The sequence below is a fragment of the Neopsephotus bourkii genome, unplaced genomic scaffold (assembly GCF_033783945.1).
Source record: "Neopsephotus bourkii isolate Nb327-2 ecotype Australia unplaced genomic scaffold, CSIRO-AGI_Nbou_v1 NB_1765, whole genome shotgun sequence".
Lineage (NCBI taxonomy): Eukaryota > Metazoa > Chordata > Aves > Psittaciformes > Psittacidae > Neopsephotus > Neopsephotus bourkii.
The window spans coordinates 3,356,045-3,378,868 of NW_026902239.1; the positions used below are offsets into that span (position 1 = coordinate 3,356,045).

The following is a 22,824-nucleotide window of genomic DNA, read 5'->3' on the forward strand; positions in this document are numbered from 1 at the left end:
CACCGCGACGCAGGGAAGGGCGGGCCGCAGGCGGTGTGTCACGCCGTTGGCCCTTTTCCCCTCTAGCCCCGCCCCCCTCCACCGGGCCCGCCGCTTCCGCCACCGCCGCTCTCGCGGAGGGGGGTGGCTCCCCGTGGCGCGGCGCTACTCTCCCGCGCCCGCCTTTCCGGGGCGCGCGCTCGCCGGGTGGTCGGCGCAGGCGCGGGAGGGGGTTGGAGAGGGGGGAGGCGCGCAGGCGCGCCGCCGTGTGGGCGGTTGGTGGTGGTGGGGGAAAGGTGTGAGCAGGCGCTCGCGCGCGGCGGTTGGCTGGGGTACGCGGCGGCTGGCGGCGTGTTCCGTCCCCGCGCCTCCCCCCCACCTCCCCGCAGCGGCCCCGCGCGCTCTCCGCTGTTCCCTCCACCCCTCCAATCCTTCCTCCCCTCCGCCGGCCGGGCCGCCGCCGTTGTTGGATGCGGGGCGGCGGTAGTAGCAGCAGCAGCAGCGCCGCGCGGAGCCGGGGCGTAAGATGGAGGGCCTGACGCTGAGCGAGGCGGAGCAGCGCTACTACTGCGACCTCTTCTCCTACTGCGACACCGAGAGCACCAAGAAGGTGGCGTCCAACGGGCGCGTCCTGGAGCTCTTCCGCGCCGCGCAGCTGCCCAACGACGTAGTCATGCAGGTAAACCTTGCGGGCCCCCCGCGGGGGCGGTGGGGCCGGGCACCGCCCCGCCGATACTGCCCGAGGGCAGGCAGACCCGGCCGGGGATGCCATCGCTCTACTCTGCCGCGCCCGGTTCGGCCCTTCGGCGGGGCGGGGGTCGTCCCGCTGGCGGTGGCGGGCCGGGGCCGGGAGAGTCGGGAGCTATTGTCCGGCGCAAGAGCCGGGCATCTGAGCCCGTGCAGCGGGGGAAGGCTGAGCTTCGCCGGCCGAGAGGAAAGGGCGGCGGGTGCAGCTGGTCGCTGCTACGAGCACGCTTGTAGCAGCCCCCGGTTATGGACTTGTGGGGCCTCCGGGTACAGGGCTAGGAAGGGGCTGTTGGTCATCGCTGCTGGCCAAGTCTAGCAACTGGTAGGAAAGTGTCTTGTTTCGTGTCAGCAGAGGCCATCCGAAGCATGAGAACTCAAAAGCATTTTGGGGATGCGGGGAAGATTCATTCCTCAGTCTGCTGATGAAGAGCAACAGCACAGAAGGAAATCTGGGTTTGTATTGTCGGGTGCCACTGACGCTGATCCACTTGATCTAAGCCATGCAGTCTTTTTTGGACACCAGTTCTCGGCAGGTACTACCTTACCTTTAGTCATCAAAACATTTCTAACAGTGAAAAACTCAGTGTTCAAGAGTGATACGGGCCCATGCTTGCAATATATATATTCACATTTTCAGCTTTTACTTCCTTGGCCCTGTTACGTCTAAAAGTTGTAGCAGTATTCCAGAGCTGCTGACATAGAAGAGGGAAAATCTGCTCTAATGTGGCTTGTGTAATTATTTGGGGAAAGTATTCCCAATGAACTCTTCTTGTGAAGAGCTACTTGTAATAAATTCCTGCTTCTGTAGTTCTCTCTGGCCTTGTTCAGTGCTTCAGAGTTTATGTTGTGTTTTGAGCTGCTGTGGGTAAAACTGTATCTAAGAAGCCATGCTGCCTTTTATGCAGTTTCATCCTCAGCCTAGTGAAATAAGCAGCCCTTTTAACAAAGCATTAAAGTTACTATAGCCAGAAGTGCTGTACACAAATTTCGGCATTCTGCAGTTTAATAGCAGGTTCCAGCTTACCTGTAGCGTGTTTTGGTCTCCTAAGAGTAAGTTACTTATTTAAAATAAGTTTAGGATGCAAAAAAGCGGAAGAGGGCTGAATTAAGAAGTGCTTCTTCTTAACTGGTAAAACTAGTAATCTCTTATTTGATGACTTGCTAGACTGGACTTAATGGTAAGAGTGTCTGCATACTCAGTATGATGAGTGAGATTTCTCAAGGCCACCCACTGCTTCTTTTTGTGTGTAGCCAACCAGTTTCAGAAAAATCATCCCAGGAAAGTGAATGCTTACATGTTGTACTTAAAATCTATTTTCCATAGAACTTGTCCAGATCACTGTAGAGATAAAGTAGCATAGTGCTAGAGAGTTTGTTATGTATGCACAGATGTAGTGTTAAGAATTTCAAAAGAGTTGGAAGTACTTGGAATTTTAAATACAAGTGGCCATATATTGTATCCTTATCTGTTGCAGATGAGGTTAGATATTTTATTGTGAAGTAGATCACATCTGAAGAAAAGAAACTACTCTGGCATCATTCCATGCGTTCTAAATAAATTAACTTGAGAAGCAGACCTGGTTTATCACTGTAGTAATCTCAAGCAAAACCTTGAGCTAAAACGGCAAACAAGATATTAGATTGCCTGAGGAATGAGACTGTAAGTAACACAAAGTCAGAATGCCCGTAGCAGCTTGACCCATTACAAATATCATGTGCAGTCACTGTTGGTCACCTGTAAAGTACCTTGTCCTTGTGAGGGAGAGAATTTAGTTGTCTTTTTTTTATGTTCTCCTCAAATTGCAGTTGTTTATCAGGTTAATGCCGGCATGAATGTAATAGAAGGGGGTTCTTTGAAGGGAAGTTGCATTTGATGATGCTTTGGAAGTTGTGACTATAACTAAAACCTCAAGATGATGTGGGTTAAGGAATAAGGAAACCCTGTGAAGGATGTGGAATTTTCTTTTGACCATGTGCTGCTGTGTTCTTCCCTGTTCATTTGAAGCACCTGATGCTTGTGCGGAAAGGAGCTTGATTCAGTTACCCAATTCTTGTATAATCATGGCATGCAAGTGTAGTAGCAGTCATGTGAATGCTAAGTACCTTTGTAAGTGTGCAAAACAGCACAAAATCATTGCTCTTCAACCTCACGAGAACCAAGTATTCCTGAGGAATTCTCAAAGCTTTTCCTCTTCAGTAGTACAGGCCTGTAGATACCTTTAGGTAATTCAGAGCTGATTCTGTTCAAAATGAAAATTGGTGACAGTTGCATTTTTAGACCCATAACTTGTTCTGCTTGCAAACGTGTTGTTTGAAGGCTGGATAGATATACAACCTTTCCTGCAAATAGTTCTGTTTATGTGAGATCTGACTTGCGGCAGGAAAAGTTAATATATGCATCTAATCGTTGCTAATCATTCTCATTTCTGCCTCTAAGGGACGATGTCAGCTGCCTGTTAAATGGGAATAAATGGACATATGGAAGACTGAAACAGATACGGTTGCTGTATCCGAATCACATGCTCACAAAGCAACAAAACACAGGAAAAGCTCTATGTCCACTTAGTACACACCTACAAAAGGACAGCCTTACTAACAAACAAAAATACCACACCAAAGGTCTTACAACCTTAACTGCACATGTGAAAACACCAGCCTCTATTAACCCATATTTCTGCCTTTTTTGTGCGCATCATGGAAATTAGCATTAAGGTAGAAGATTTGCATAAAATAGTGAATAGAAATACCTGTGTTGGGATAAGTCCAGCTACTTCACAACAGTTATGCGAGTCTTTAAATTGCTCTCAGGGTGTGGTTTCACATTGCAGCTAAACCAATGTAATTGTGAGTTGCCATTGAAGGAGGAGGTTCAGTCTGCCCTCATCCATGTGCTCCTCCTGCTGCTTCTCTTTGCAAAGAGTCTAGTGCCTGTCCAGTGCTGTTGTACGCTGGCATCAGGGGCTGTGCAGGAAGAAAATCACAATTTTTTGTTGATTTAACTCTGTATCAGCTAACACTGGGGTTGAATGAATGTCAGTGCTGTCGCTTTTTCTAAAGCAATTGGGCATTTCAGTTGTAATCTGGCATGGTTTCATGGTAGCTTAAACCGGTAGAAGCTGGAGCTGGTTGGTGCTGGCACTGGCATTTATTTGAACAGACAGTGAGCTGTTACAGGAAGCTTGTTCAGCGGAGAGTTAGGGGGTTTTGTCAAGTTATTTTTTCACTTGACTCAGCTGCCTGAGCTCATGGCTCAGTTGCACGTGCATTAGTGTTTGTATTAACAAGTAGTGTAACACAACACAAGTGATGCTGAGGAGCTGCTATCCACCCAGTATATGTATTTCAGAAGCTTTCCTTTGATAAAATTCTGGCCTGGTTAGCTGCAATTTGTTAGGTGTATTCCAAGAGTGTATCTTCTAGGTTAGCTTCATACAAAAGAAATCTAGTTGCCTATTCTGGAGTGCCTGTACAGTATGAACCAGAACAGTGAGGGTGATCAGGAAATGGGCTTTATAAGCACATTCCACATCTGACCTAAAACCCTAACATAGCTATGCTATTGAAGTCAGTTCTTGGTACTTCTTTACTGGTGGTGAAGTTGTTTGAAAAGCAACTGTTTTGTCAGACAGAAAAATGAATTGTAACATTCGTTACTTGTCTGTGGGATTAATGTAATAGCTGTCCCATTTGTTCAATTTGTAGGATTCTTTCTTGGGTGATTTAATCAGAGAACATTTTATGAATTTACACTCTTTGGTTATGAATCATAGAAACTTCAAGAAGTAATCAGTCGCGCATATGATATGCATCCGAAGTTTAGTCAAGACATCTTGCTTTAAAATGCAACATTATTATAAAACAACAAATACAAGAATATTTACATGTACTCTCTCTAGAACAAATGAAATGTCATTTTTAGTTTTGGCCTTGTGCAGCAGTGTTACCTGACTTCTAATTTAGTGTTAGAAAGTCTTTGAAATGACAGATGAATTGGGTGATTATGCCCAGTTTCATCAATTACAGTAAAGCCTATTTTTGGCTTCTTAGCCAGTCTCAAGCTTTTCTTTTTTTTTTTTTCACCCCCCCCTTTTTTTTTTATCCTTCATTTCTAGGAGCCTTTGCAGACAGATTAGTTTTGATTGCTTTGTGTCATTGTTGGAAAAAAACGGTCTCTGGTTGTTTACCTCAGTTCTATCTGAGTTTGCTGTCTTCGCATCAGAAGTTGTAAGAAAGTTCATGCCTGTGATGCAGCTGCTTCATTGTGAAGTCCAGGCTCTTGGTGTAACGCCTCGCTTATTAGCTGCAGTTTCTGCACTGTGCAGAAAAACAGCTAAGGTGCAAGCATATGCTGCCTTCTGTTGTTCTTGGGATGATAGCTTTTGGTAAACAAATGGAACAGCCAACATAGAGTGGAAGTTTCCTCAGGTGCCAGAGTTTGTCTGCTGGCATGTGGTGCAATTGTAATTGGAAGTATAATCCATAGCAAAACATGGCAAAACAAAATTCGGGGTTCTTGATTTAAAATGCTAGCCTCTTTGTTGAAGAATGGGTGCCAAGAGAAAGGGATCTAGGAAAACAAAGTTGTTCACAAAGATTTTATTGTTGCAGTTAGTGTTTCAGTCCATTTTCCTACACAAAGACTACCTGTTTTTCAAATCAGTTGAGTTTACTAAATGCCAACTGCAAATGAAAGCTGAGCCAGGGCATATGTGGGATTACCTGTGTGGTGGCGACATGCAGAAAACTCAGCCTGGTTCTTGTTCATTTGCTAAATTTATTATCTTTTCAGAACTGGTGGGATAAGAAGTTAGAATCCTTATAGGAGGCCTTTGTCTTCGTTTCAGTGATTTGGAGTATATTTAAAAATACATGGCATTTTCAGATTATATTAAAAAAAAGGGTCTGCAGTGTAAAAAAGCTTTTCTCTTGTAATACTGACCCTTACCTAATCTACCAACAAGCCCAAATCTTAAAAAGAAATCACTTTATTGAATGGAGCCCATATATTTGGGGTTGGTATTTTTTATTTTAAAATTTACAGCTTTTGTACACGACTTTTCAAAATAAAATTGGACTTCTGAGGCAATATTCACAGCTGGTCATTGTTAAGGCATTCTTGCAGTGTAGAAATATGTAACTTTACCCATGAAGTCTGGAGCTTTTTATGATTGTAATATTATGTAATTTATATACATTTTTTAATATATTTAAAGCATGTTTGTACATATATTATGCTGTATCTAAGATCTTGTTTAGGAAACAAAGGGTTGTTAGAAAGCTGTTGTAAATGCAAGCAGTGCCTGGGTCCGCAATTAAGAATATCCAATTTGTGAAGTATGTATTTTTTTCCCTTCAGATATTACTGTAATAGAGTATTTTCCTTTCCTCTCAGTTGAGCAGTAAGTTAGTTTTATTTCTCTGTTATTATGAGATCTATAAGTAGTCTACTTTCTGCTAGTGCCAGAAATGGCTTTTGGTCTGCTTTGTATACTGTGAATTGTACTTTTGAGTTTTCTGGTGAAAAAGTTTAGTTTAATGATGTTACCTTCACAGACACTATAGTGGGCTGCAAATTGTTTTCTCTTCGCAGTTAATTAGTTTGAGTAGTCTCATATCTCAGCAGCATTTAGTCAGAGAACAATCACTGTTGTTGAAAGGGAAAAGTTAATGGCAAAACTTCAGGACTGTGAATTAAGTCTGTTAGACTTACATTTGTTTTCACCTGATTTCTCAGTGTAATTGGTTTTGAGCTTTTGAAATTGACTGGCATTCATTGGGCATAGTCACTTATATAGTAAATAACTCCTTTATAATTCCCTATGCCGCCACTGCACTTAGCTAATTTCGGGTATTACAGCTCAGCTTTGCTTGAAAACAGTTTCTTTTTTTTTTTTTCCTTTTTAAATGTGCCTTCAGATGACAGCAGGAATGATTAATATCCGTTCTGACATGACTGGATAGAATTCTAATACCTATCCAGAAATATCAGGGGCTTTGGCAAATACAGCTTAGAATCAAGTTAGCTGTACAAAATTATGAATTGCAAACTTGATCTTTTTTTTTCTTTTTTTTCCTGTGAAGATGATTCTGTTGTATTAGAAGTTTTGAGCACTTTACCCACTGCCTATGAAAAATGGCAAACGTGCTTTCATCTTAGTCTTATCTTCAGTAAATATTAACGCAGATGCTGTAATATTGTAGGACTTAGCTGGCAGTCTCTATTACTTTTCAGTTATAGTTGCTTTCAAAATATAATTTCTTACAGACACGTTTCACACCTGTTAGATCATAAATATTTGCTGTTTAGATTAGTCCTGCTTGTAGAATCCCTAGACTTAAAATTGGAGTTCCGCTCTTTGCTTAAATGAATTTGAAGACAGAAACGAGTATGAGAGCAATATTACAACTATCAGATTTTTCTTGCTGGTGCTTGAGCAATGGTTAGTGTAAGAATATATTTCCCTTCTTTTATTTTTCCTTTACTATTTTTTAGATGGTAAGATCTTTAGAACATTAAGCCAGCAATGTAATTCTTTATAAACTAATGTGCTGGGTTGCTGATAATGTTTGTGACTTGCTTGTTTTTCCAGCCATTGTTGGTGTCTAAAGAGGTGAATTATCTCCTGCGCTTGTTATACAAAAACCTCCATGTTATAACTTAGGCATGTCTGTCTGGGATGTATAGGAACTGTGTTTTACTAGGTTAAAGGACTTAGAAAAGATGACAGTCTGATGTGAAATTCTGGAATGGTTGACTTCTGGCATCTAAAATGCTCCTTAAGTGTGGTAACAGAACAATGAGTAGACTCAGTTTCAAATTCATCTTCAGTGGGTGACCAGGACTGAGCTATGTAACATGAAGCATTAAGTGCCAGCTTACTCCTGCTTCAGACTATTAGTTGTTAATTTTGTCAAAATGTTCTTACTGCAGTAGTGTGTACAACTTGGTTTGTTGGTTTTGGTTGTTTCTTTTCTGAATTTGAATGCCTTAGATCGTTTAAGACCAAGTGTTAGCAGCTCTATACTGAGTCTCAAATGTACCTCTGTAAACAAGCACTTCTTAGAACTTTAACTGACCTTTGTTTAAACTTTGATAGACACATTGTTAAGAATTGTAGGTCTTACTGGGAGGAGAGCAGTGCAAAGCTAAGTTAACTAATTAACACTGGTCACATTGATGCTCAGAGGAAAACAGATTGAGATGGGAAAGTAGCATCAAGTAATGGGCACAGTTGCTTTGGGTAAGCTTGTACGGAAGTGCTCAGGAATAACAAGACCAGATCTGAGCAGTCCTATTTAGCTAAGCTACAGCACATTCACTAGTTCTGGGATCAGATGATGCCTTAATCTTCATGTTACATTAGCAAAGAGAAGCACATTCATTTCTTACATTTGTTCTGGCATATTGATGAGAGGTCATGTGTGTAGAAAATATCAAGACAAGAAAGAAAATAATTATTAGCAAGGAATATCAACTACTGGAATGCTTTGGTTATAAAGATGTCTCAAAGGAATCAAAATGTCTATATGAATGCTCTTCCCTTCAGCATTTAGCACTTAAGTAGGAATTTTGCAGGAAAAATATTCAACCTAATGCTGCATGGCAAGAGCTTTGACAGTTAGAATGTCCATGTGACCTTCTTTGTGCTATTTGTTATTGGAGTAATGATTGAAATACTAAATATATTAGTGCTGCAAAATATCCCTCCAATGCCTGCCACAGCTAGATGCTTTCTTGGTGCTTACATAGATACTTTGGCTGCTACTGTTGTTTGGTGGTGGTTTTTTTCTTTCCAGAAGATACAATAACTTGAGTGTTACAGAATCATGATGGAGTCTCAAATTGTCACAGACTGGCTCAGGCATTCTTGCTGAAGTGTGTTTCTTCATCTCCTATTCCTTGGTCTCTTCATGGCACCACCATGAAAAAAGACACCTTTGTTTTGAGGGCAGTTCTTAGCAACCTGATATGTGACTATGTCATTTGCTAAGGAGAGCTTCTTTGGGCAAATCAGTTGGAGTTGTAAGTGCTCTTGATGTGACATTCTGTTCAGTTACCTCATTTCTGCCTTTTCTGCCCCTCCTAAATGCAAAGAACACAACTGTCTCGAGGCTGCAGTCTTATAAGAAGTTTGGAGTCAAATGAACAAACTGTTAATACCAGCCACATGTTCCCATGTGCCCTCTAGCTCCTGAGGTAGGTGTTGGTTGTACAGTAGACAGATTCAGCTTAATAATCACAGTACCTTTTTGCTGGCTTACTGAGTTGTAGAATCATACTGTGTGATCAGATAGATGAGCAACAGTTGGTGCTTAGGAATTGGGGAACTGGGAAACTTGAGAGCAGAGGAGGAAGGAGCTGTTTAGGTTAAGCAGTAATGTAAAATTGCATAGGAAGGGTTCGTGGAATATCTCCTTTTTTAAAACAAGAACCTTTCTTTATGCTTCAGGAATTAGAAATCGTTCTTCTAAGTCCCCAGACTGTCTTTTGCTGCTTCGGGTATTTTATTCCAGTTCTACTTGCTGCTTTATTACCATTACTGCTCGTAAGGTACCTTTTTCATGAGCACCTACTCTGCTGGAAGAACAGCAGTAGAGAGTTAATGCAAGCAAAGAATGACTCTGCCTTGAGGTCTTCCAGCTATGACTTTTTATTTGGGAGGATAGTAATTGTTTTCTAGGTGAGTGTTCATCTGGCTGCCTGGTTTTTCCTTCATTGGTGCTATTGAACATGTAAAAAAGGAATATGTTTCTTTATTCTGTTCTTTTTTTGAGGTTATTTGGCAATAATTTGTTTATGAATTATAGTCAAATAGAATGGCCTATGGGTCTAGATCTTTGGAGAAATATCCCCTCTAAATCAGTATCTTAGACTTTTTTGTAGTTGCATGTAGTGTGCATCTGCATCATCTTGATTGATGGTGGTTACCCTGTACTTCCAAATCAAGAAGGGAACCACTGACCTCAGAGAGCTGTGGTGCTCTGCATAAAGAGGCTCTGCAGGTAAGATGCATGTGTGTGGGTTGTGACAGCTTTTGCAGGAGCTATTATCAAGACCACAGACTTTGATTGCAAATGGAAAGATCAAAGCTGCTGCATTAGGAAGTGTCTGTTAAGTGAGGCTAATCTACCATGAACATATATGCTACCAGGAAAAACAGGAGATGCTGCAGACCACTTTGGGAATGTGTTGTCAGAAACTACCTAAAATACAGCTGGTTCAAAAAGTACTACAGCAGATGGAAAATTCAGTGTGGTTGGGTGTTGTGTGGTGGTGGTGGTTTTGTGTGGAGGTAGGTTTTTTGTTTGTTTGGGGTTTTTTGTTGGTTTTTTTTGTTTTGTTTATGTTTTTTGTGTGTGGCGTTCAACATTCATTTGTTAAGGTATGTATTTTTCATGTGCATGTGTTGTAAACCAGAGTTCTAAGTTGTTGGTGCTTTTTACTGCTTTATTAACAAAGTGAAAACATGACTTCAGATCTGACAGCCCTTACTCGGGGAGTGAACACTCTTGTAAAACTCAGCCCAAAGTACAGAGGCAGAGTCATTTCTATGAGGCTTAAATATTGGGTCATTTTTTTTTAACAGCCAATTCTCTATTTCTGAAGTGATTAATTCTGAAATTTCGTTTGATTGAAACACATGTGTGCTTGAACCCAAAATGACCTGTGGAATGGGAAAGTTTAGTTCTGGGTATCTATGAGAGGGAATTAGTTGTCAGAGCTGATAAGCAGCTTTTTCCTTCTGTTGGTATTTCAGTAGTCTGCTTCCACTGTGGATATGTGCGGCGTGAAAATCAAGGGTGGAGAAGTATTAGGAGAGGCTCAGACAGTAGGGGACTCTAAATAGTTTGTTGCCAGAGAACGTGTGTCATCTTGGAAGTCCTCCAATACTACTGGGTTTATTTCTTTAAAGGCCTGTGTTCTGAAGCCAGGTTTATGGCATTGACCAAGATCCATCTTCATGGAACTGTCAGTAAAACTTAAAAGGAAGACCTTACTATTTGTTGCGTACTGTTGGTTACGCAACAAAGTGCAACAGTGTCCAAGTATAACCTGTGCCTGGGAATTCTTAGTGTCGATTAATTAACTGTATTTACTACTGTGCTTCTGAAGTACCTAATAAGATAAATGCACGCATTATAGGTAATGTTACACTTGCAGTTCAGCACATGAACGTTTTCTACTTCACACTTAATGCATTAAATATAGCAGTTCTTGATATCCTCCATAAATAGATATTGCAAATGATCTTCAGATGGGGTAAGACTGTTTAAATGTTTGTCATATGCTGCTGTTAGTGCTGAAACGTAGAATTCAGAGCAATACTTGGGCTGTTTCTTTTAGTGGCATTTTTTTGTCCTGTCTCCAATTTTTTTTTTTCTTTGTGTGCAACGTTTGTGGAGCCATGTGGAGAACTGGGTCAGAGACTTGACTTGGTTAAAAATAACTCATCAAAAGAAAGATCTTTGTCAGTTCTGTCTTGTTCCTGCTATGGAGTGCTGTCAACAACTGTTGCATCTGAGAAGCTACCTGTCAAGTGAGGTTTTCCTGAAGAAAACTGAAAAAATACTGAATAACTAGTAAGTGTTGCTTTGACCACTTGATGATAGGTGAGTGATTGTAGTTAGAAAACTATGTCAGGCTGTGCGGTCTCCAACTCGTGCGATAGATTGAGATAAATGAGTGACAAGAACTGACCTGTTGAACAGTGGCTGCGGAGTAGCAAGATTAAAAGGTAACATTGTGAGGAAAGAAATGTATTCAACCTGTAAAAAAAGCACAGAGGAGCTTTCTGTAGGTCTTCAACATGTAGTAATGGTCAGGGATTTTTTTTCTGCTACAGTAGGAATGATTTGGGAAGTATTTTTTTCAAATTCCCTTATATACCCCCAGATTACATTAAACCGTACAGACATGGTTAATTTGTTTTATGTCTCAGCTGGGTGGGCTTACATGACTTCAGGAGAGTGCCTTTGTCGGAGAGTGTATTCTAGTACCCACTTTGAGATTGTATTCTAATAAACTCTATTTGGAAAACATCCTGTCATATCTTTTTAATGCTTAAGTTTGCGAAGAGCTTTAGAATTCTCATCAATGAATTGCTGCATATGGGATGCAGAATAATGTTGTTGACATGATAGTGTGTTTAGGTTTAAACTGTGAATCAAAATCAATTTATAGTTGGTTACAATTTTATTAAATAGCCTAAAACTGAATGCAGATGGTTATTTTAAATTTTTTAGCCTTTTTTTTATCTGAAGTGAAACGTTACCTTTTTCAATGCATTTCTTGGTTTTCATTAGAAGGTTGTTGTCAGTATGCACAATAAAACTCAGATCATGTACTGAGTACTAAAGCACAAGTATGCTCATGTTCTGGGTTAACTTCAGTTTGTGTCAAGTACTGTAAAAGTGATGTGAAAACTTGTTTTGCACCTCTGGTGCATGGTTTATTTTTTTATTATCTTTTTATCTTTACTAGGTAGGTAGTGTGCATGTTGCTTTATTTATTGTTTTACCATTGAAGTCATCCCTGCTTAAATACTGTTGTACTTTTGCATGAATAATATTTGCAGATAATGGACTTGATTTGCCTTGTGGAAAAACCTGGGGGCAGGGGCACTGTGATGTTCTGGAGCACTCTCCCAGAGAAACTTTCTCAGTTCTGGAGAGGGCATTTTGCAACACTTGATAGAGATGTGATTTGTTCCACTTCACCTGGAATTTTTAAGTGTTCTCAAGTCAAAGTTTTTTTGGTGCACAGACCTTTCCAAGTTTAAGGACCTCTTATTTGAAATCTGTAAGAGTTCTAAAAGGCATGTTCTTGAAATGGTGCCTGTCATCAACATACTGCTCCCTGTGCGTGTCTGATCTGTGCCAACTCCTGGTATTGGTGGTGATGCTGTTACTTCTTTGCAGTATGATGACTGCAATTTCATAATTTACTGCACTGAGGTTTGTTTAACTTGTGTTTTGGAGTGTGTTTTTTGGAGAGGGGAGTTGAATGGGGGGGGGCTATTGGGTTTTGTTTGTTTGGGTTTTTTTATCAACAGCTTTTAGCAGTTCTGGAGCTTCACAGAATTGTTGGCCTTAGTCCAGTTAATTGCAGTAATGTGGTATCAGGATCCTTATATCTAAGGAGATGAAAACAGTTATGGAGCACTTTGTTTGGAAGGTAGCTCTGCATTGCTTGAAAAGTTTAAGGAAATTCCTTATGCTCTCTCTTTCTAAGGAGATGAAAGCTCTAAACAGAAATCTTAGTGAAGCAATCCCTTGACTTTCTTTTTTTTTTTTTTTTTAATCTCTTCTCCTCCCCTCCCCCATCAGTATAGCTGACTACCTGTTGAATGTTTAAATCCTCCTTCAAGGAGATTATAGGTAGATACTGGTTTGAGTATGCTCAAGCATGCTGTCAGTCAGCAGGGGAGTCTCCACAAGCTGTTTGCATTTAATAATTTTGCTCAACCTGCACTCATGTTTCTGATTGGGTTATATTCTGTGTTGGAAATAGAGGACTCCTTTAGCTGTCTGTGGGTGGATCTGACAGCTACTTGTTCAGTAGCAGAGGGACATTATTTTTTGTTGGTTAGTGGGCTTTTTTTGTATTATTACCTTTTTTTTCTTGATACTTACATCTGGTGTATTTTCTACATTTACATCTATTTGGTTTGAATCCATGCTTGTCTTTCCTTTCTAATGCTTATCTGCCATGCTAGCTTAATTGTTGATTCAGTTTTTAACTGAAGTTGTTGTCAATCTGGCAATACTGACTAGCTCTAAAAGAGATAATTTCTGGTCTAGCACTGGCTTTGAAATTACCCAAAGCCATTACTGCCTAATGATTCCGTAGGTTATAAATACCTATGTCATTTCTCATTTTCATAAGAAACTTTCCCAGAGTCTGACCAGTTATTCATCTGTCAGTGCTAGGTTGCTGGATCCACAGGCTTTTTCTGTGTTGGGTGTAGACAAGTACGTGGACGTTCATTAATCTTCCAGGATACAGTGTTTTAAAAAATGAATTGTTCTTCCTGTTGCACCGGTTTACATTGCTAGGTGTCTCTTGAATCTTCACTGCTTTAGTTCTGTAAGTTAGTTAAACTTAGCATTATTATTTTTGGCATTAGAAAGGGTACAGGCAGTTTGTTTTAGATGTTGATGCCTCAAAGTTTTTGACTATTTGAATTGTCACCTGTCAATTTACACTGTCACTTCTTTCTTCATGGCACTTTTTGTAGTGCAACTAACCTGTTGAAACTAGCACAGTGTATTCAACTATACTGAATTATTTTCTTTTAGTTAGTGAACATTAGAAAATGCTCTGTTATCCCCTGACTTCTGTCCAGATATCATGCTACAGAAATACTGTACTCAGAAAATACAAATAAGACAGGTGCTGTAGGACACTGTGGGAAGTATAATGCACACATAGCCAAATGATTTAACTCAGCTAGCTTCTGTCCTGCAGGGTTTGAGCTCCATGTAGCACTAGATCGGCTGATCCTCTTGGGATTTCTGTAGAACTAAGTGTTTGTCAACTTCCCACACCTTCCTGTGATAGCTTATACAGCAGTTTATGTTCATGGGGTCCTAGTGTCCTGGTGCATGGTACAGAAACATGCAAGCAGCTTTTTGTTGAGCCATATCTAGCTCAGCTATAGTTAATAAACCATCTGTTTGATTGTATGGAGTTACTGAAGCCTATTTCCTGTTTCAGCAGTGCTGAAGCATACAGACGTAACTTCTCGTGGATCATGTGGTTCAGTTGCTGCTACTTCAACATGTAGCTGGTTTTTTCAGTTGGAATGTGTCTGCAAGCAGGGCTCTTCTGCCCTTCAGAACTGCGTCCTTTGAAAGCTGGGAAGTCTTTCAGGAAAGCTTTCTCTAAACCCAGTAACAGTACATCCCAGTAGTTAGGAAAATCAGATGTATCAAGAGCTTTGTCAAACAGGGAACTTATGACTGAGCTCTGGTGGGAAGGGTAGAGAGAGAAATTAGTGTCCATGAACGTATTCTCAGTGCCCTCTCTGCTTTGATCTTCACAGACAAGGTCTCATGGGCCTTTGTGCCTAGAGATGGGTTGAAGGAGGAGAGAAACTAGTAGTACTACAAGAAAATTATGGCTCTCTTGAGGAATATCAAGTTCGTGGGATTAGATGGGATGTTTCTGAGGGCAGAGAAAGCTAGCTAGTGTCATTGCAAGCCAGCTTTCTCTTTGAATAGTTGTGGAGATCAGGGGTGGAACTCAGTGACTGGAGAAAGACATGCTGCAGCTGTCTTCCAGAACGGCAGGAAAGTTGATCTGGGGAACTGCAGGCTGGTCAGCTGCACTTTGGTCCCTGACAAATTGTGGAACAAGTGCTTGGAAGCCATTTCTAGGCATATAACGGGCAAAACAGTAATAAGGGTTAGCAAGCATGGATTTACCGAGGGTACTTGCGCTGGAAAGAGTTGAACTGTGGTTGAAGAGAGAAAAGCAGTGATGTCGTCTTCCTTGACTTCAACAAGGCTTTCACCATGATTGTCCAAGAGCATCGTTGTGTCCTATTTGGAACATTACAGTCTCAATCAGACTGCTGGGTAGGTAAAAAGACAATCATTTCAGTTGGAGAGTATGGTGTAGGATGTGTCGTGCTTAATATCTTATTGGTGATCTGGCACATGGAAGAATGCACCCTCAGCAAGTTTGCAGGTCTGTAGTATAGAGGGATGCGCAGGCAGTATGTTAGAATACATAGCTGCTCTCTGCATGGACCAGAATTTTTCACAACTTGCAACGAAAGACTGAATCACCTTTTCATTATCTAGAACACCAGGGAAGAAAAGAGGAATAGTACACCACCGCTGCGTTGTTGCATTTTTTAAATGAAACAGCACCTATGGCATTGTTTGGAGAACCTGAAGTTCTGCATTCTCCAGTGATTAATTCCATGCATGTATACATGGATACTTTTTTCTGGTTTTATGAATTATTTATAGGTTTGTTTTATAAGCTTGAAGTTGAGCTATACCAAGCCTACATCAGAAATGGCTAGAAGGTATCATTCACAATTGTCTAGCTTTTTTAACTTGTCATAAATTCCAGCCTCATTATTGAAATATTTGGGAGAAATTTGGAGGCAGACCATTTCTCTGACTTGGTCACTAACACACTGTTCAATTTTGTCTGAGAGTTATTTAGAAGTCTTCATTTTGTGTTTTTCAATCGCATCTGACGACATAATACTAAAAATGTTGAGTGCTGTTCCTTTGTTGTTGCAGTTGCTGAAGACAGGCAGTATAGCTGCTGTTGCCTAGCTAATTACTAACTAACTAGCAAATAGAGACAAGGGATGTTGGTTTTGTGTTCTTGGTGTTTTGGGGTTCTTGTTGCTTGGGTGATTTGGTTCTGTTGTTTGGGTTTTATTTTTTAAGGAACATGACTCCAGTTATTCTCTTTCTGTCACACATCAACTCTGCAGAGCATCTAAAGCCTAGGTGAAAAAAAAAAAAGGTGGATAATTGGGAAAACCCTAAGTTTTAGCATTGGTACTTCTGGCTGTGAGGAATTGCATACTCTGACTCATGTCACATATTTAAAGATTGCATGTGAAGTTGTTACTGAAATACTAGGAAGCTGTTATTACAACATTTAATCCAGGGCATGCTGGTCTTCAGTGTATGAAATCACCTCTGTAAAGCACTTCGTGTTTTAAGTTTCTTTGTACAAGTAACTGTGTTTTATTTCAGATCATGGAGCAGTGTGGTGCAACAAGACTTGGCTATTTTGGAAGAAGTCAATTTTACATTGCTTTGAAACTGGTTGCTGTGGCCCAGTCTGGTCTCCCTCTAAGAGTGGAAAGCTTAAATACAGGTAAATCACAGGACTGAGGGGAAATGTAGTTGCTGAGCAAAATTATTATACTTGGCTCACAGACCTTGTAAATTTACCTTGTAAACTAGTGGGGTATATCTTTTTATACACATTTATGACTTAAAAAGATACTGTGGAGAGACTGAGGGAGTGTATTCTTACTGTGCGAAAAATGATGTGAAATACCTTACTCTTATTCAGTAAAAGTATTGTTCATCATGGGGTAAGTGAGCAACTACTACTGACCATTATGTAGATAAAAGTTCATTCCATAGATTACTAATGTTAGAACTTGTGTGCTATGTCTTCTGAATAAAGTACTAATGGGACTAATGTGAATTGCAAGGAAAAGAATGTTGTGGCATTTGCAGGCTTTTGTAGTTGCTAAATTTATGAAGCCTTGATTGCAACAAATGAAAGGTTGTTTTTTTGAAGTCATATTCCTTCGCTCTTGGTTTGACAGTTTTCTCCTTTCTTAGCACAGATATGAAGACTGGTGGTTTAAGGTTGGGTTTTTTTTTTTCTTTTTCCTATTGAAAAACCTGACCTGTAAGAGATCTTTGAAGTCTGTTATCAGCCAAAACACCTGTTATCCTGCTTTTCAAAGGTCAGCTGTGGTTGGGGTAGTGCAATAGGAACAGGAGGAAGGCTTTAGGAAGATGGTTCAGAACAGCAGAAAGAGCTTTGAGATGAGGCTCTACTGTAGCCTTCAGAGTGACATAAGCAGATCCATGTCAGTACTGCTCTGTAAGATGAAAAGAGACTTGGGAAGATGAAGTACTGAGTTTTAAGCCACTGTAGCTTTTTGCAGCATAGTACATGACTCGGAGCTGAAAAATACCTTAGGAGCACAGCTTTGCATTGAGGTGACTTCCCTCGTAGATTTTATGTCTGTAGAAAACATGTTATGATAGAATTGATATATGGTAGTAATTAAAAGAAAGCTTAGGAGTTTTTTGTCTAAAGCATCTAAATTAAACAGTAGTTAAGGATTGTTAAAAACAATCCAATAGGGCTGAAGTATTTGACAAAACTATAAAAAAAGAAGAGAATAATCATGTATATTTTTATAGTTATGTTTATTTGAGGATTGTACACACAGTATGTGCTGCTTTTGTGAGTGGTTTTGTGGTTTTTTTGAGAAGTACATGGTTTCGGTCAATGTTTTGCTAGTATTCAAGTTCCTTTCCATTCATAACCCACCCTGTGTTTATGAACCTGTTTCCTGTTGAGTATTCCATCATTTTCAGCAAGTTGTAGCAGAACGCCCTAGAATCAGAAAGTTGGAAAGGGTCCTTCAACTCTTTAATATCTGATAGAATTGGGACTTTATATAACAAGTGTGGGATTTCTCATCAAATGCCCATTGGAGATGGCAAAGACTAAAATCTGTGTATGTAGCTTTTTCCAGAGTGTTTATATGGTTTATTTTAATGCAAGATACCTTAACTGGAAGGAACTTTTGTATTTACCAAAAAAAAAAAAAAAATCAGAAGAAACTTGAAGGAAGGAATTAATTCTAAACTATAAAATATGTTGCTGTAAAATTAGCAGCCATTGGAACTTTTATGATTTAATATGTTTTCTTGATTCACAGTAAAACTAGAAATAGTGGTAATGGTTTCTGGACTTCTAGGAATAATTTTCTGTAACTGGTTCCAAGCCTACTAAATACATCAAGTACAATTGTCAGAACATTTATTTTTGCCCTAACTGTTTTTAGCTTTGGTTGTCTGTTGCCTTGGTTGCAGTGGTTCCAGTCCTGTCTATGAAGTTCCTGCTTCTAGGATGATTCACGTGTTGTGGCAGCTACTAAATAGCTAAAATAGAGCAGCCTGAAGAGTTGTAAAATGATTCTGAGCTTGTGTTACCTTCCTTTGAAAACTGGCTCAGCAGGCTGGCCAGCTGGATTCTGCCCACAGTCCATCTCCACAAAGTCTGGAAGAGGAACTGTTAGAGGCATACCAAGCGAAACTGTACATTCTTTCTTTTTTTTCAAAGTAAACCAGTTACAATTAGTTAAAGCTTATATTTTGGGACATCTGTTTTTTAAATCTGCATTCTGTGCATGCTTTATTCCATTATTTGTTTTTTGCTCTTATTCCCTCTGTCATCTTGGTATTTTCTCTCCCCTTCTATTCTTTCTCTTGCTCTTTGGTTCACCATGTGTCTCTTCAGTAGACAGGAATGTGAGTTGCTGAGTGCAGACTGCAGTCAGATTTTGAGTACTAAGTCCATCCAACACAAGTGTCATCCAATTGATTCTTGGTTAACTAAGTACTTTTTTGATTACTCAGATGTGCAGTGTAGCAGAAATACTAGTTTAATTATTCTGCTACAAGCCTCTAAATCTGTTGTTCCTTTGTGGTCCCAGAAAATTTTCCTTCCAGGAAGCTGAGAAATTAATGTCTGTTTTCTAAGTATGGAGTGCAGTTTTTGGTGGAGGAAATTAACAAGGATGTGAGCATAAAAAGTGCAGATAACTTTCTAATTTATTCAGTATCAGTATTCTGTTCATAACAGTATCAATCATTCTGTTGCATTTATAATTGAGGGATTTCTGAATGGTAACAGATGTTGTGGTGTTGAAAATGAGGTTTTTCTGCTGTACAGGGAAAACACAGTAGAGGTAAAAATAGCAAATTTCTATTGGTGATGAAGAAACTTAGTACAGCAAGACAAACCTGTCTGTCTAGTTTTGTCCTTATCTAGTCTTGTTTTTAAAGAAGACTGTACAGTAATTTGTGTTCCTTCTGAGCCTTCTGTATTATTTTGTGAATTAGTGCTAGATAACTTACACCAAAGCCTTGTGTTAGAACAACTGGTTGCATAGATTTGCATGGAGTTGCATAGACTGCCAGTTGGGTGTTCTAGTGTCTGATTTATCCCCTGTTTTGTGAGCATACAGATTTTCACTTTTGTATGCAATGAATTTTTCCTTGTTTGTCTGGCTGTAGTTCACTGTTTAGCTAAGCAAATAACTTCCCTAGTGTAATGCGGGGTACAATGCTGATGTGAAAATTGGCATCTAGGAATGAGGAAGGCATCAGGAATTGCTTTAACAGTGTTTCCACACAATGGGTAGCCACAAACATAGTGAAGAGGCTGTGGTGCATGCTTCTTCCCTGTTTAGCATGTTGAATTGTGCTTAGTGACAGAGGCTTAAATGAAGAATTTATGTTCTTACTGGAGCGTTGTTCTTTAATGCTGCGTACATAAAGATGTTTATGGATGCGTAGTTGTTGAATGCTATGAATTCAAATTACACTCTTCAAGTACAAATCGGTTTAATGTTTAATTTTGATGTAATAAACTGGATGCAATTTCATCTCAAATCTGAATAGAGTTGGTATTTTTTTATTTGACTCATTTTGAATACCAGAAGTAATCGATGTAAGCAGTCAGCAGGAGAAATAAAACTTGAGCCATGCTTGTCAATTTGTTTCGTGTTGGAAAAATAATTTCCAAGTAAGCTGTGCAGCAAATTTTCTGTTTGTTTTTTATTCATGGTGGACCAGTAAGAAAATTGTGCCTGGGATTCATAGAAATCATAGGAATCTTAAAGTGAAAAATTGAAGACTTATGTAGACTCATTTTTATATTAAGCTACTCTGAACTATGGTACATAAAGCTAAGGACCTTCTAAAATTTTTTAGAAAATTTGCTTTATAGGTGTTTGTGACAGAGTATCACAGTAAAAAAAACTAATTTAGCTTCTATTGTAGAAAAATGTACACTAATACGTTTAAGCAGCACAGAGCAAAGTTGCAGTAGTTGCAATAAGATGGTATCTGTTGTGAATATAAACCTGGCATCAGATCACTAAAAGATGTTGAATATACTGCAGTATTTTAGCATTTGGTTTGCTGTATGAAGACTCTCTAATTTTATGTATGTGCTAGAAATGGTAGATAAATCTTGAAAATAACACTTCAATAATTAAATGTTGGCAAAACTAAGAAAAAATGAGCTAAATGCAGATTATTTGATTACTACTGCATTTAATGCAGAGTTGTATTGCTACACTTACAGAGCTATGTGAAGTCCTCTGTATACCAAACACCAGAACTTGAGTAGCAGAATCATGGAACATAACACAGAAGGAATATTTGTTTTTTTTCCAGCTGGCAGATGTTGGTACAGGTATAGCAGCAGTTTCAGTGTTTTACGTAGTCGAGGCATGTACGAAATTTTAACTACAAAACAGAACTGCATTTTTATTTTCAAGCATCATACTTCTGCATAGTAAATGTCCTGCTCTTTTTCTTTTTTTTTTTTTTTTAACAGTAAAGGACCTCCCTCTTCCCAGATTTGTTATGACAAAGAATGAGCAAGAATCAAGGCATGCAGCCTTGTATCCTTCAGATGCTGATAACTCAGCTTCATATTCAGGCGTGATTCCTCCTCCACCTGGCAGGATACAAGTCAAAAAAGGCTCTGTGAGCCATGATGCAGTTCAGCAACGTACATCAACTGATCAACAGGTAAGTTAACTTAAACGATTAAATAGGACTCTTAATCACTACTTTGCTGTATAGGTGTAAATTTGATAGGGCTTCTAAGCTTTGTTGCTTTCAAAGTAGTTTCTTAAATCACACTGATATATATTACATGTGAAGACCACATGTTTCTGAAATACTTCCATGTAGGAGACATTTTTTTTCGTGAAGTCTTATAATCTACAATTAAAGTACTGGTGGCAATGGACAGAATTGAGACAGAAGAGAAAAATAATATCTAAGATATAGCAAATATCAATTTGTAATCATTAAGATATCAATTTCTTGTTTATTAGATCAGATGGGCTTCCTGGTGTTTGCAACAGCAGTACTGAATGCCTTTGAAGACTGGTTTTCTAGTCCTTCAACATGCTCCAGTACTTTTAAATCTGAAATACTTCAGAGATTTAAAAAAAAACCCTCACAGTTACTTTGCTGTGCGTTTTGTTGTTCAGCTATTTCATAGAATCATAGACTAGTTAGGGGTGGAAAGGACCTTAAGATCATCAAGTTCCAACCCCTCTGCCATGAGAAGGGACACCTCACACTAAACCGTATCACCCAAGGCCTCATCCAACCTGGTCTTGAACACTGCCAGGGATGGAGCATTCACAACCTCCCTGGGCAACCTATTCCAGTGTCTCACCACCCTAACAGGAAAGAATTCCTCTTGATCAGGTGGTCTGTAACAGATCCCCACAATAATGTCTCCCATAGCTATTTTCCCTTTAACCCTGACCAACAAACTGTCTGTTAACTGCTCACCAGTCCCCAGACAGAGTTACATGCTCTCCAGCCTATCCCTAACATAAAGGGCAACTCCTCCTCCATGCCTGCCAGGCCTGTCTTTTCTAAAGAGTCTGTAACCTTCCATTCCAACTCTCTAGTCATAGGAGCCATCCCACCATGTTTCTGCGATGCCTATTGTATCATATCCCCGTAGACGTGCAGGCATTTCTAATTCTTCGTTTGTTCCCCATGCTATGGGCATTTGTATAGAGGCATCTGAGCCGAGCTCCAAATGAATCCAGGTCATTGGCTGGAGCAGCTGGAATATTTAATTTAACATTTAAGTAGAGACAATGAGAATCAGAAATAACAGACAAGTTTTCACATAGCTTTATACTGTGTTCTAGTGATGAGAAGACTGATTTCCTTTTGCTCCCTGGTTCTTTCATCTTCAGCTGAGTAAATGAAAACTGAAGGCTTATAGCTCTGTGCCTCCTCATAATTCCTTGGGGTTTATAGTCTTTACACTCTCTCTGTGGGTAAATCTTTTCTTATTGTCTTTTCTACAAGCTAGAACACTGAATACAAATAATAAATATTGCTTACTGTATGTGTCTGTGGGCGTAACTGAATGACTTTTCTTCCCCATGGTATACTGTCTTTTGAGCTTATTTTGTAAGTAATTGAGAAACTTGCAAGCATACCTTAATCTCTTTGGGACTCAAGGAATAGCTCATAGGTGTTTATTAATCTCTTTGAGAATAGCCCAACACTGGTCCAATATAAAGAAAAACCAAATTAGCAGAGGCAATCCATAATTAGTGTTTGGCTGCTACTTCCTTTCTCAGCAACTGGAGATGGGGCCTATAACAAAAGGAGGGCTGGCAGTATTTCTGAAAGTAGCTTGTCATCTGGTTTTGGGTAGGTGTGTTTGAGAGACCTCCCAAGTGCTTCAGTAAGAATCAACAAGTGCAGATCTTCTTGATCTGTTGATGGGTTTTTACTGTGGTTGAAATA

The 22,824-nt window shown here is 39.7% G+C and overlaps 1 protein-coding gene across 15 annotated transcripts in view; it reads left to right on the forward strand.

The window, feature by feature from the left end:
* The first annotated feature begins 358 nt into the window (after nt 1–358).
* Nucleotides 359–22,824, forward strand: part of REPS1 (RALBP1 associated Eps domain containing 1) — a 499,053-nt gene continuing 476,587 nt past the window's right edge. For 12 of the 15 annotated variants that reach the window (XR_009729212.1, XM_061378180.1, XM_061378178.1 and 9 more), the window contains exons 1-3: nt 359–658; nt 16,456–16,579; nt 20,867–21,063. Coding sequence is in view for 13 of the 15 variants with exons in the window: in XM_061378180.1 (XP_061234164.1) it covers nt 506–658; nt 16,456–16,579; nt 20,867–21,063 (474 nt within the window). In the remaining 2 variants the exon portion in view is untranslated. Of the gene's footprint in view, nt 659–1,078; nt 1,180–1,211; nt 1,260–16,455; nt 16,580–20,866; nt 21,064–22,824 lie in introns of those variants that run through there. The other 3 variants (XM_061378191.1, XM_061378188.1, XM_061378193.1) reach the window with 3 other exon arrangements.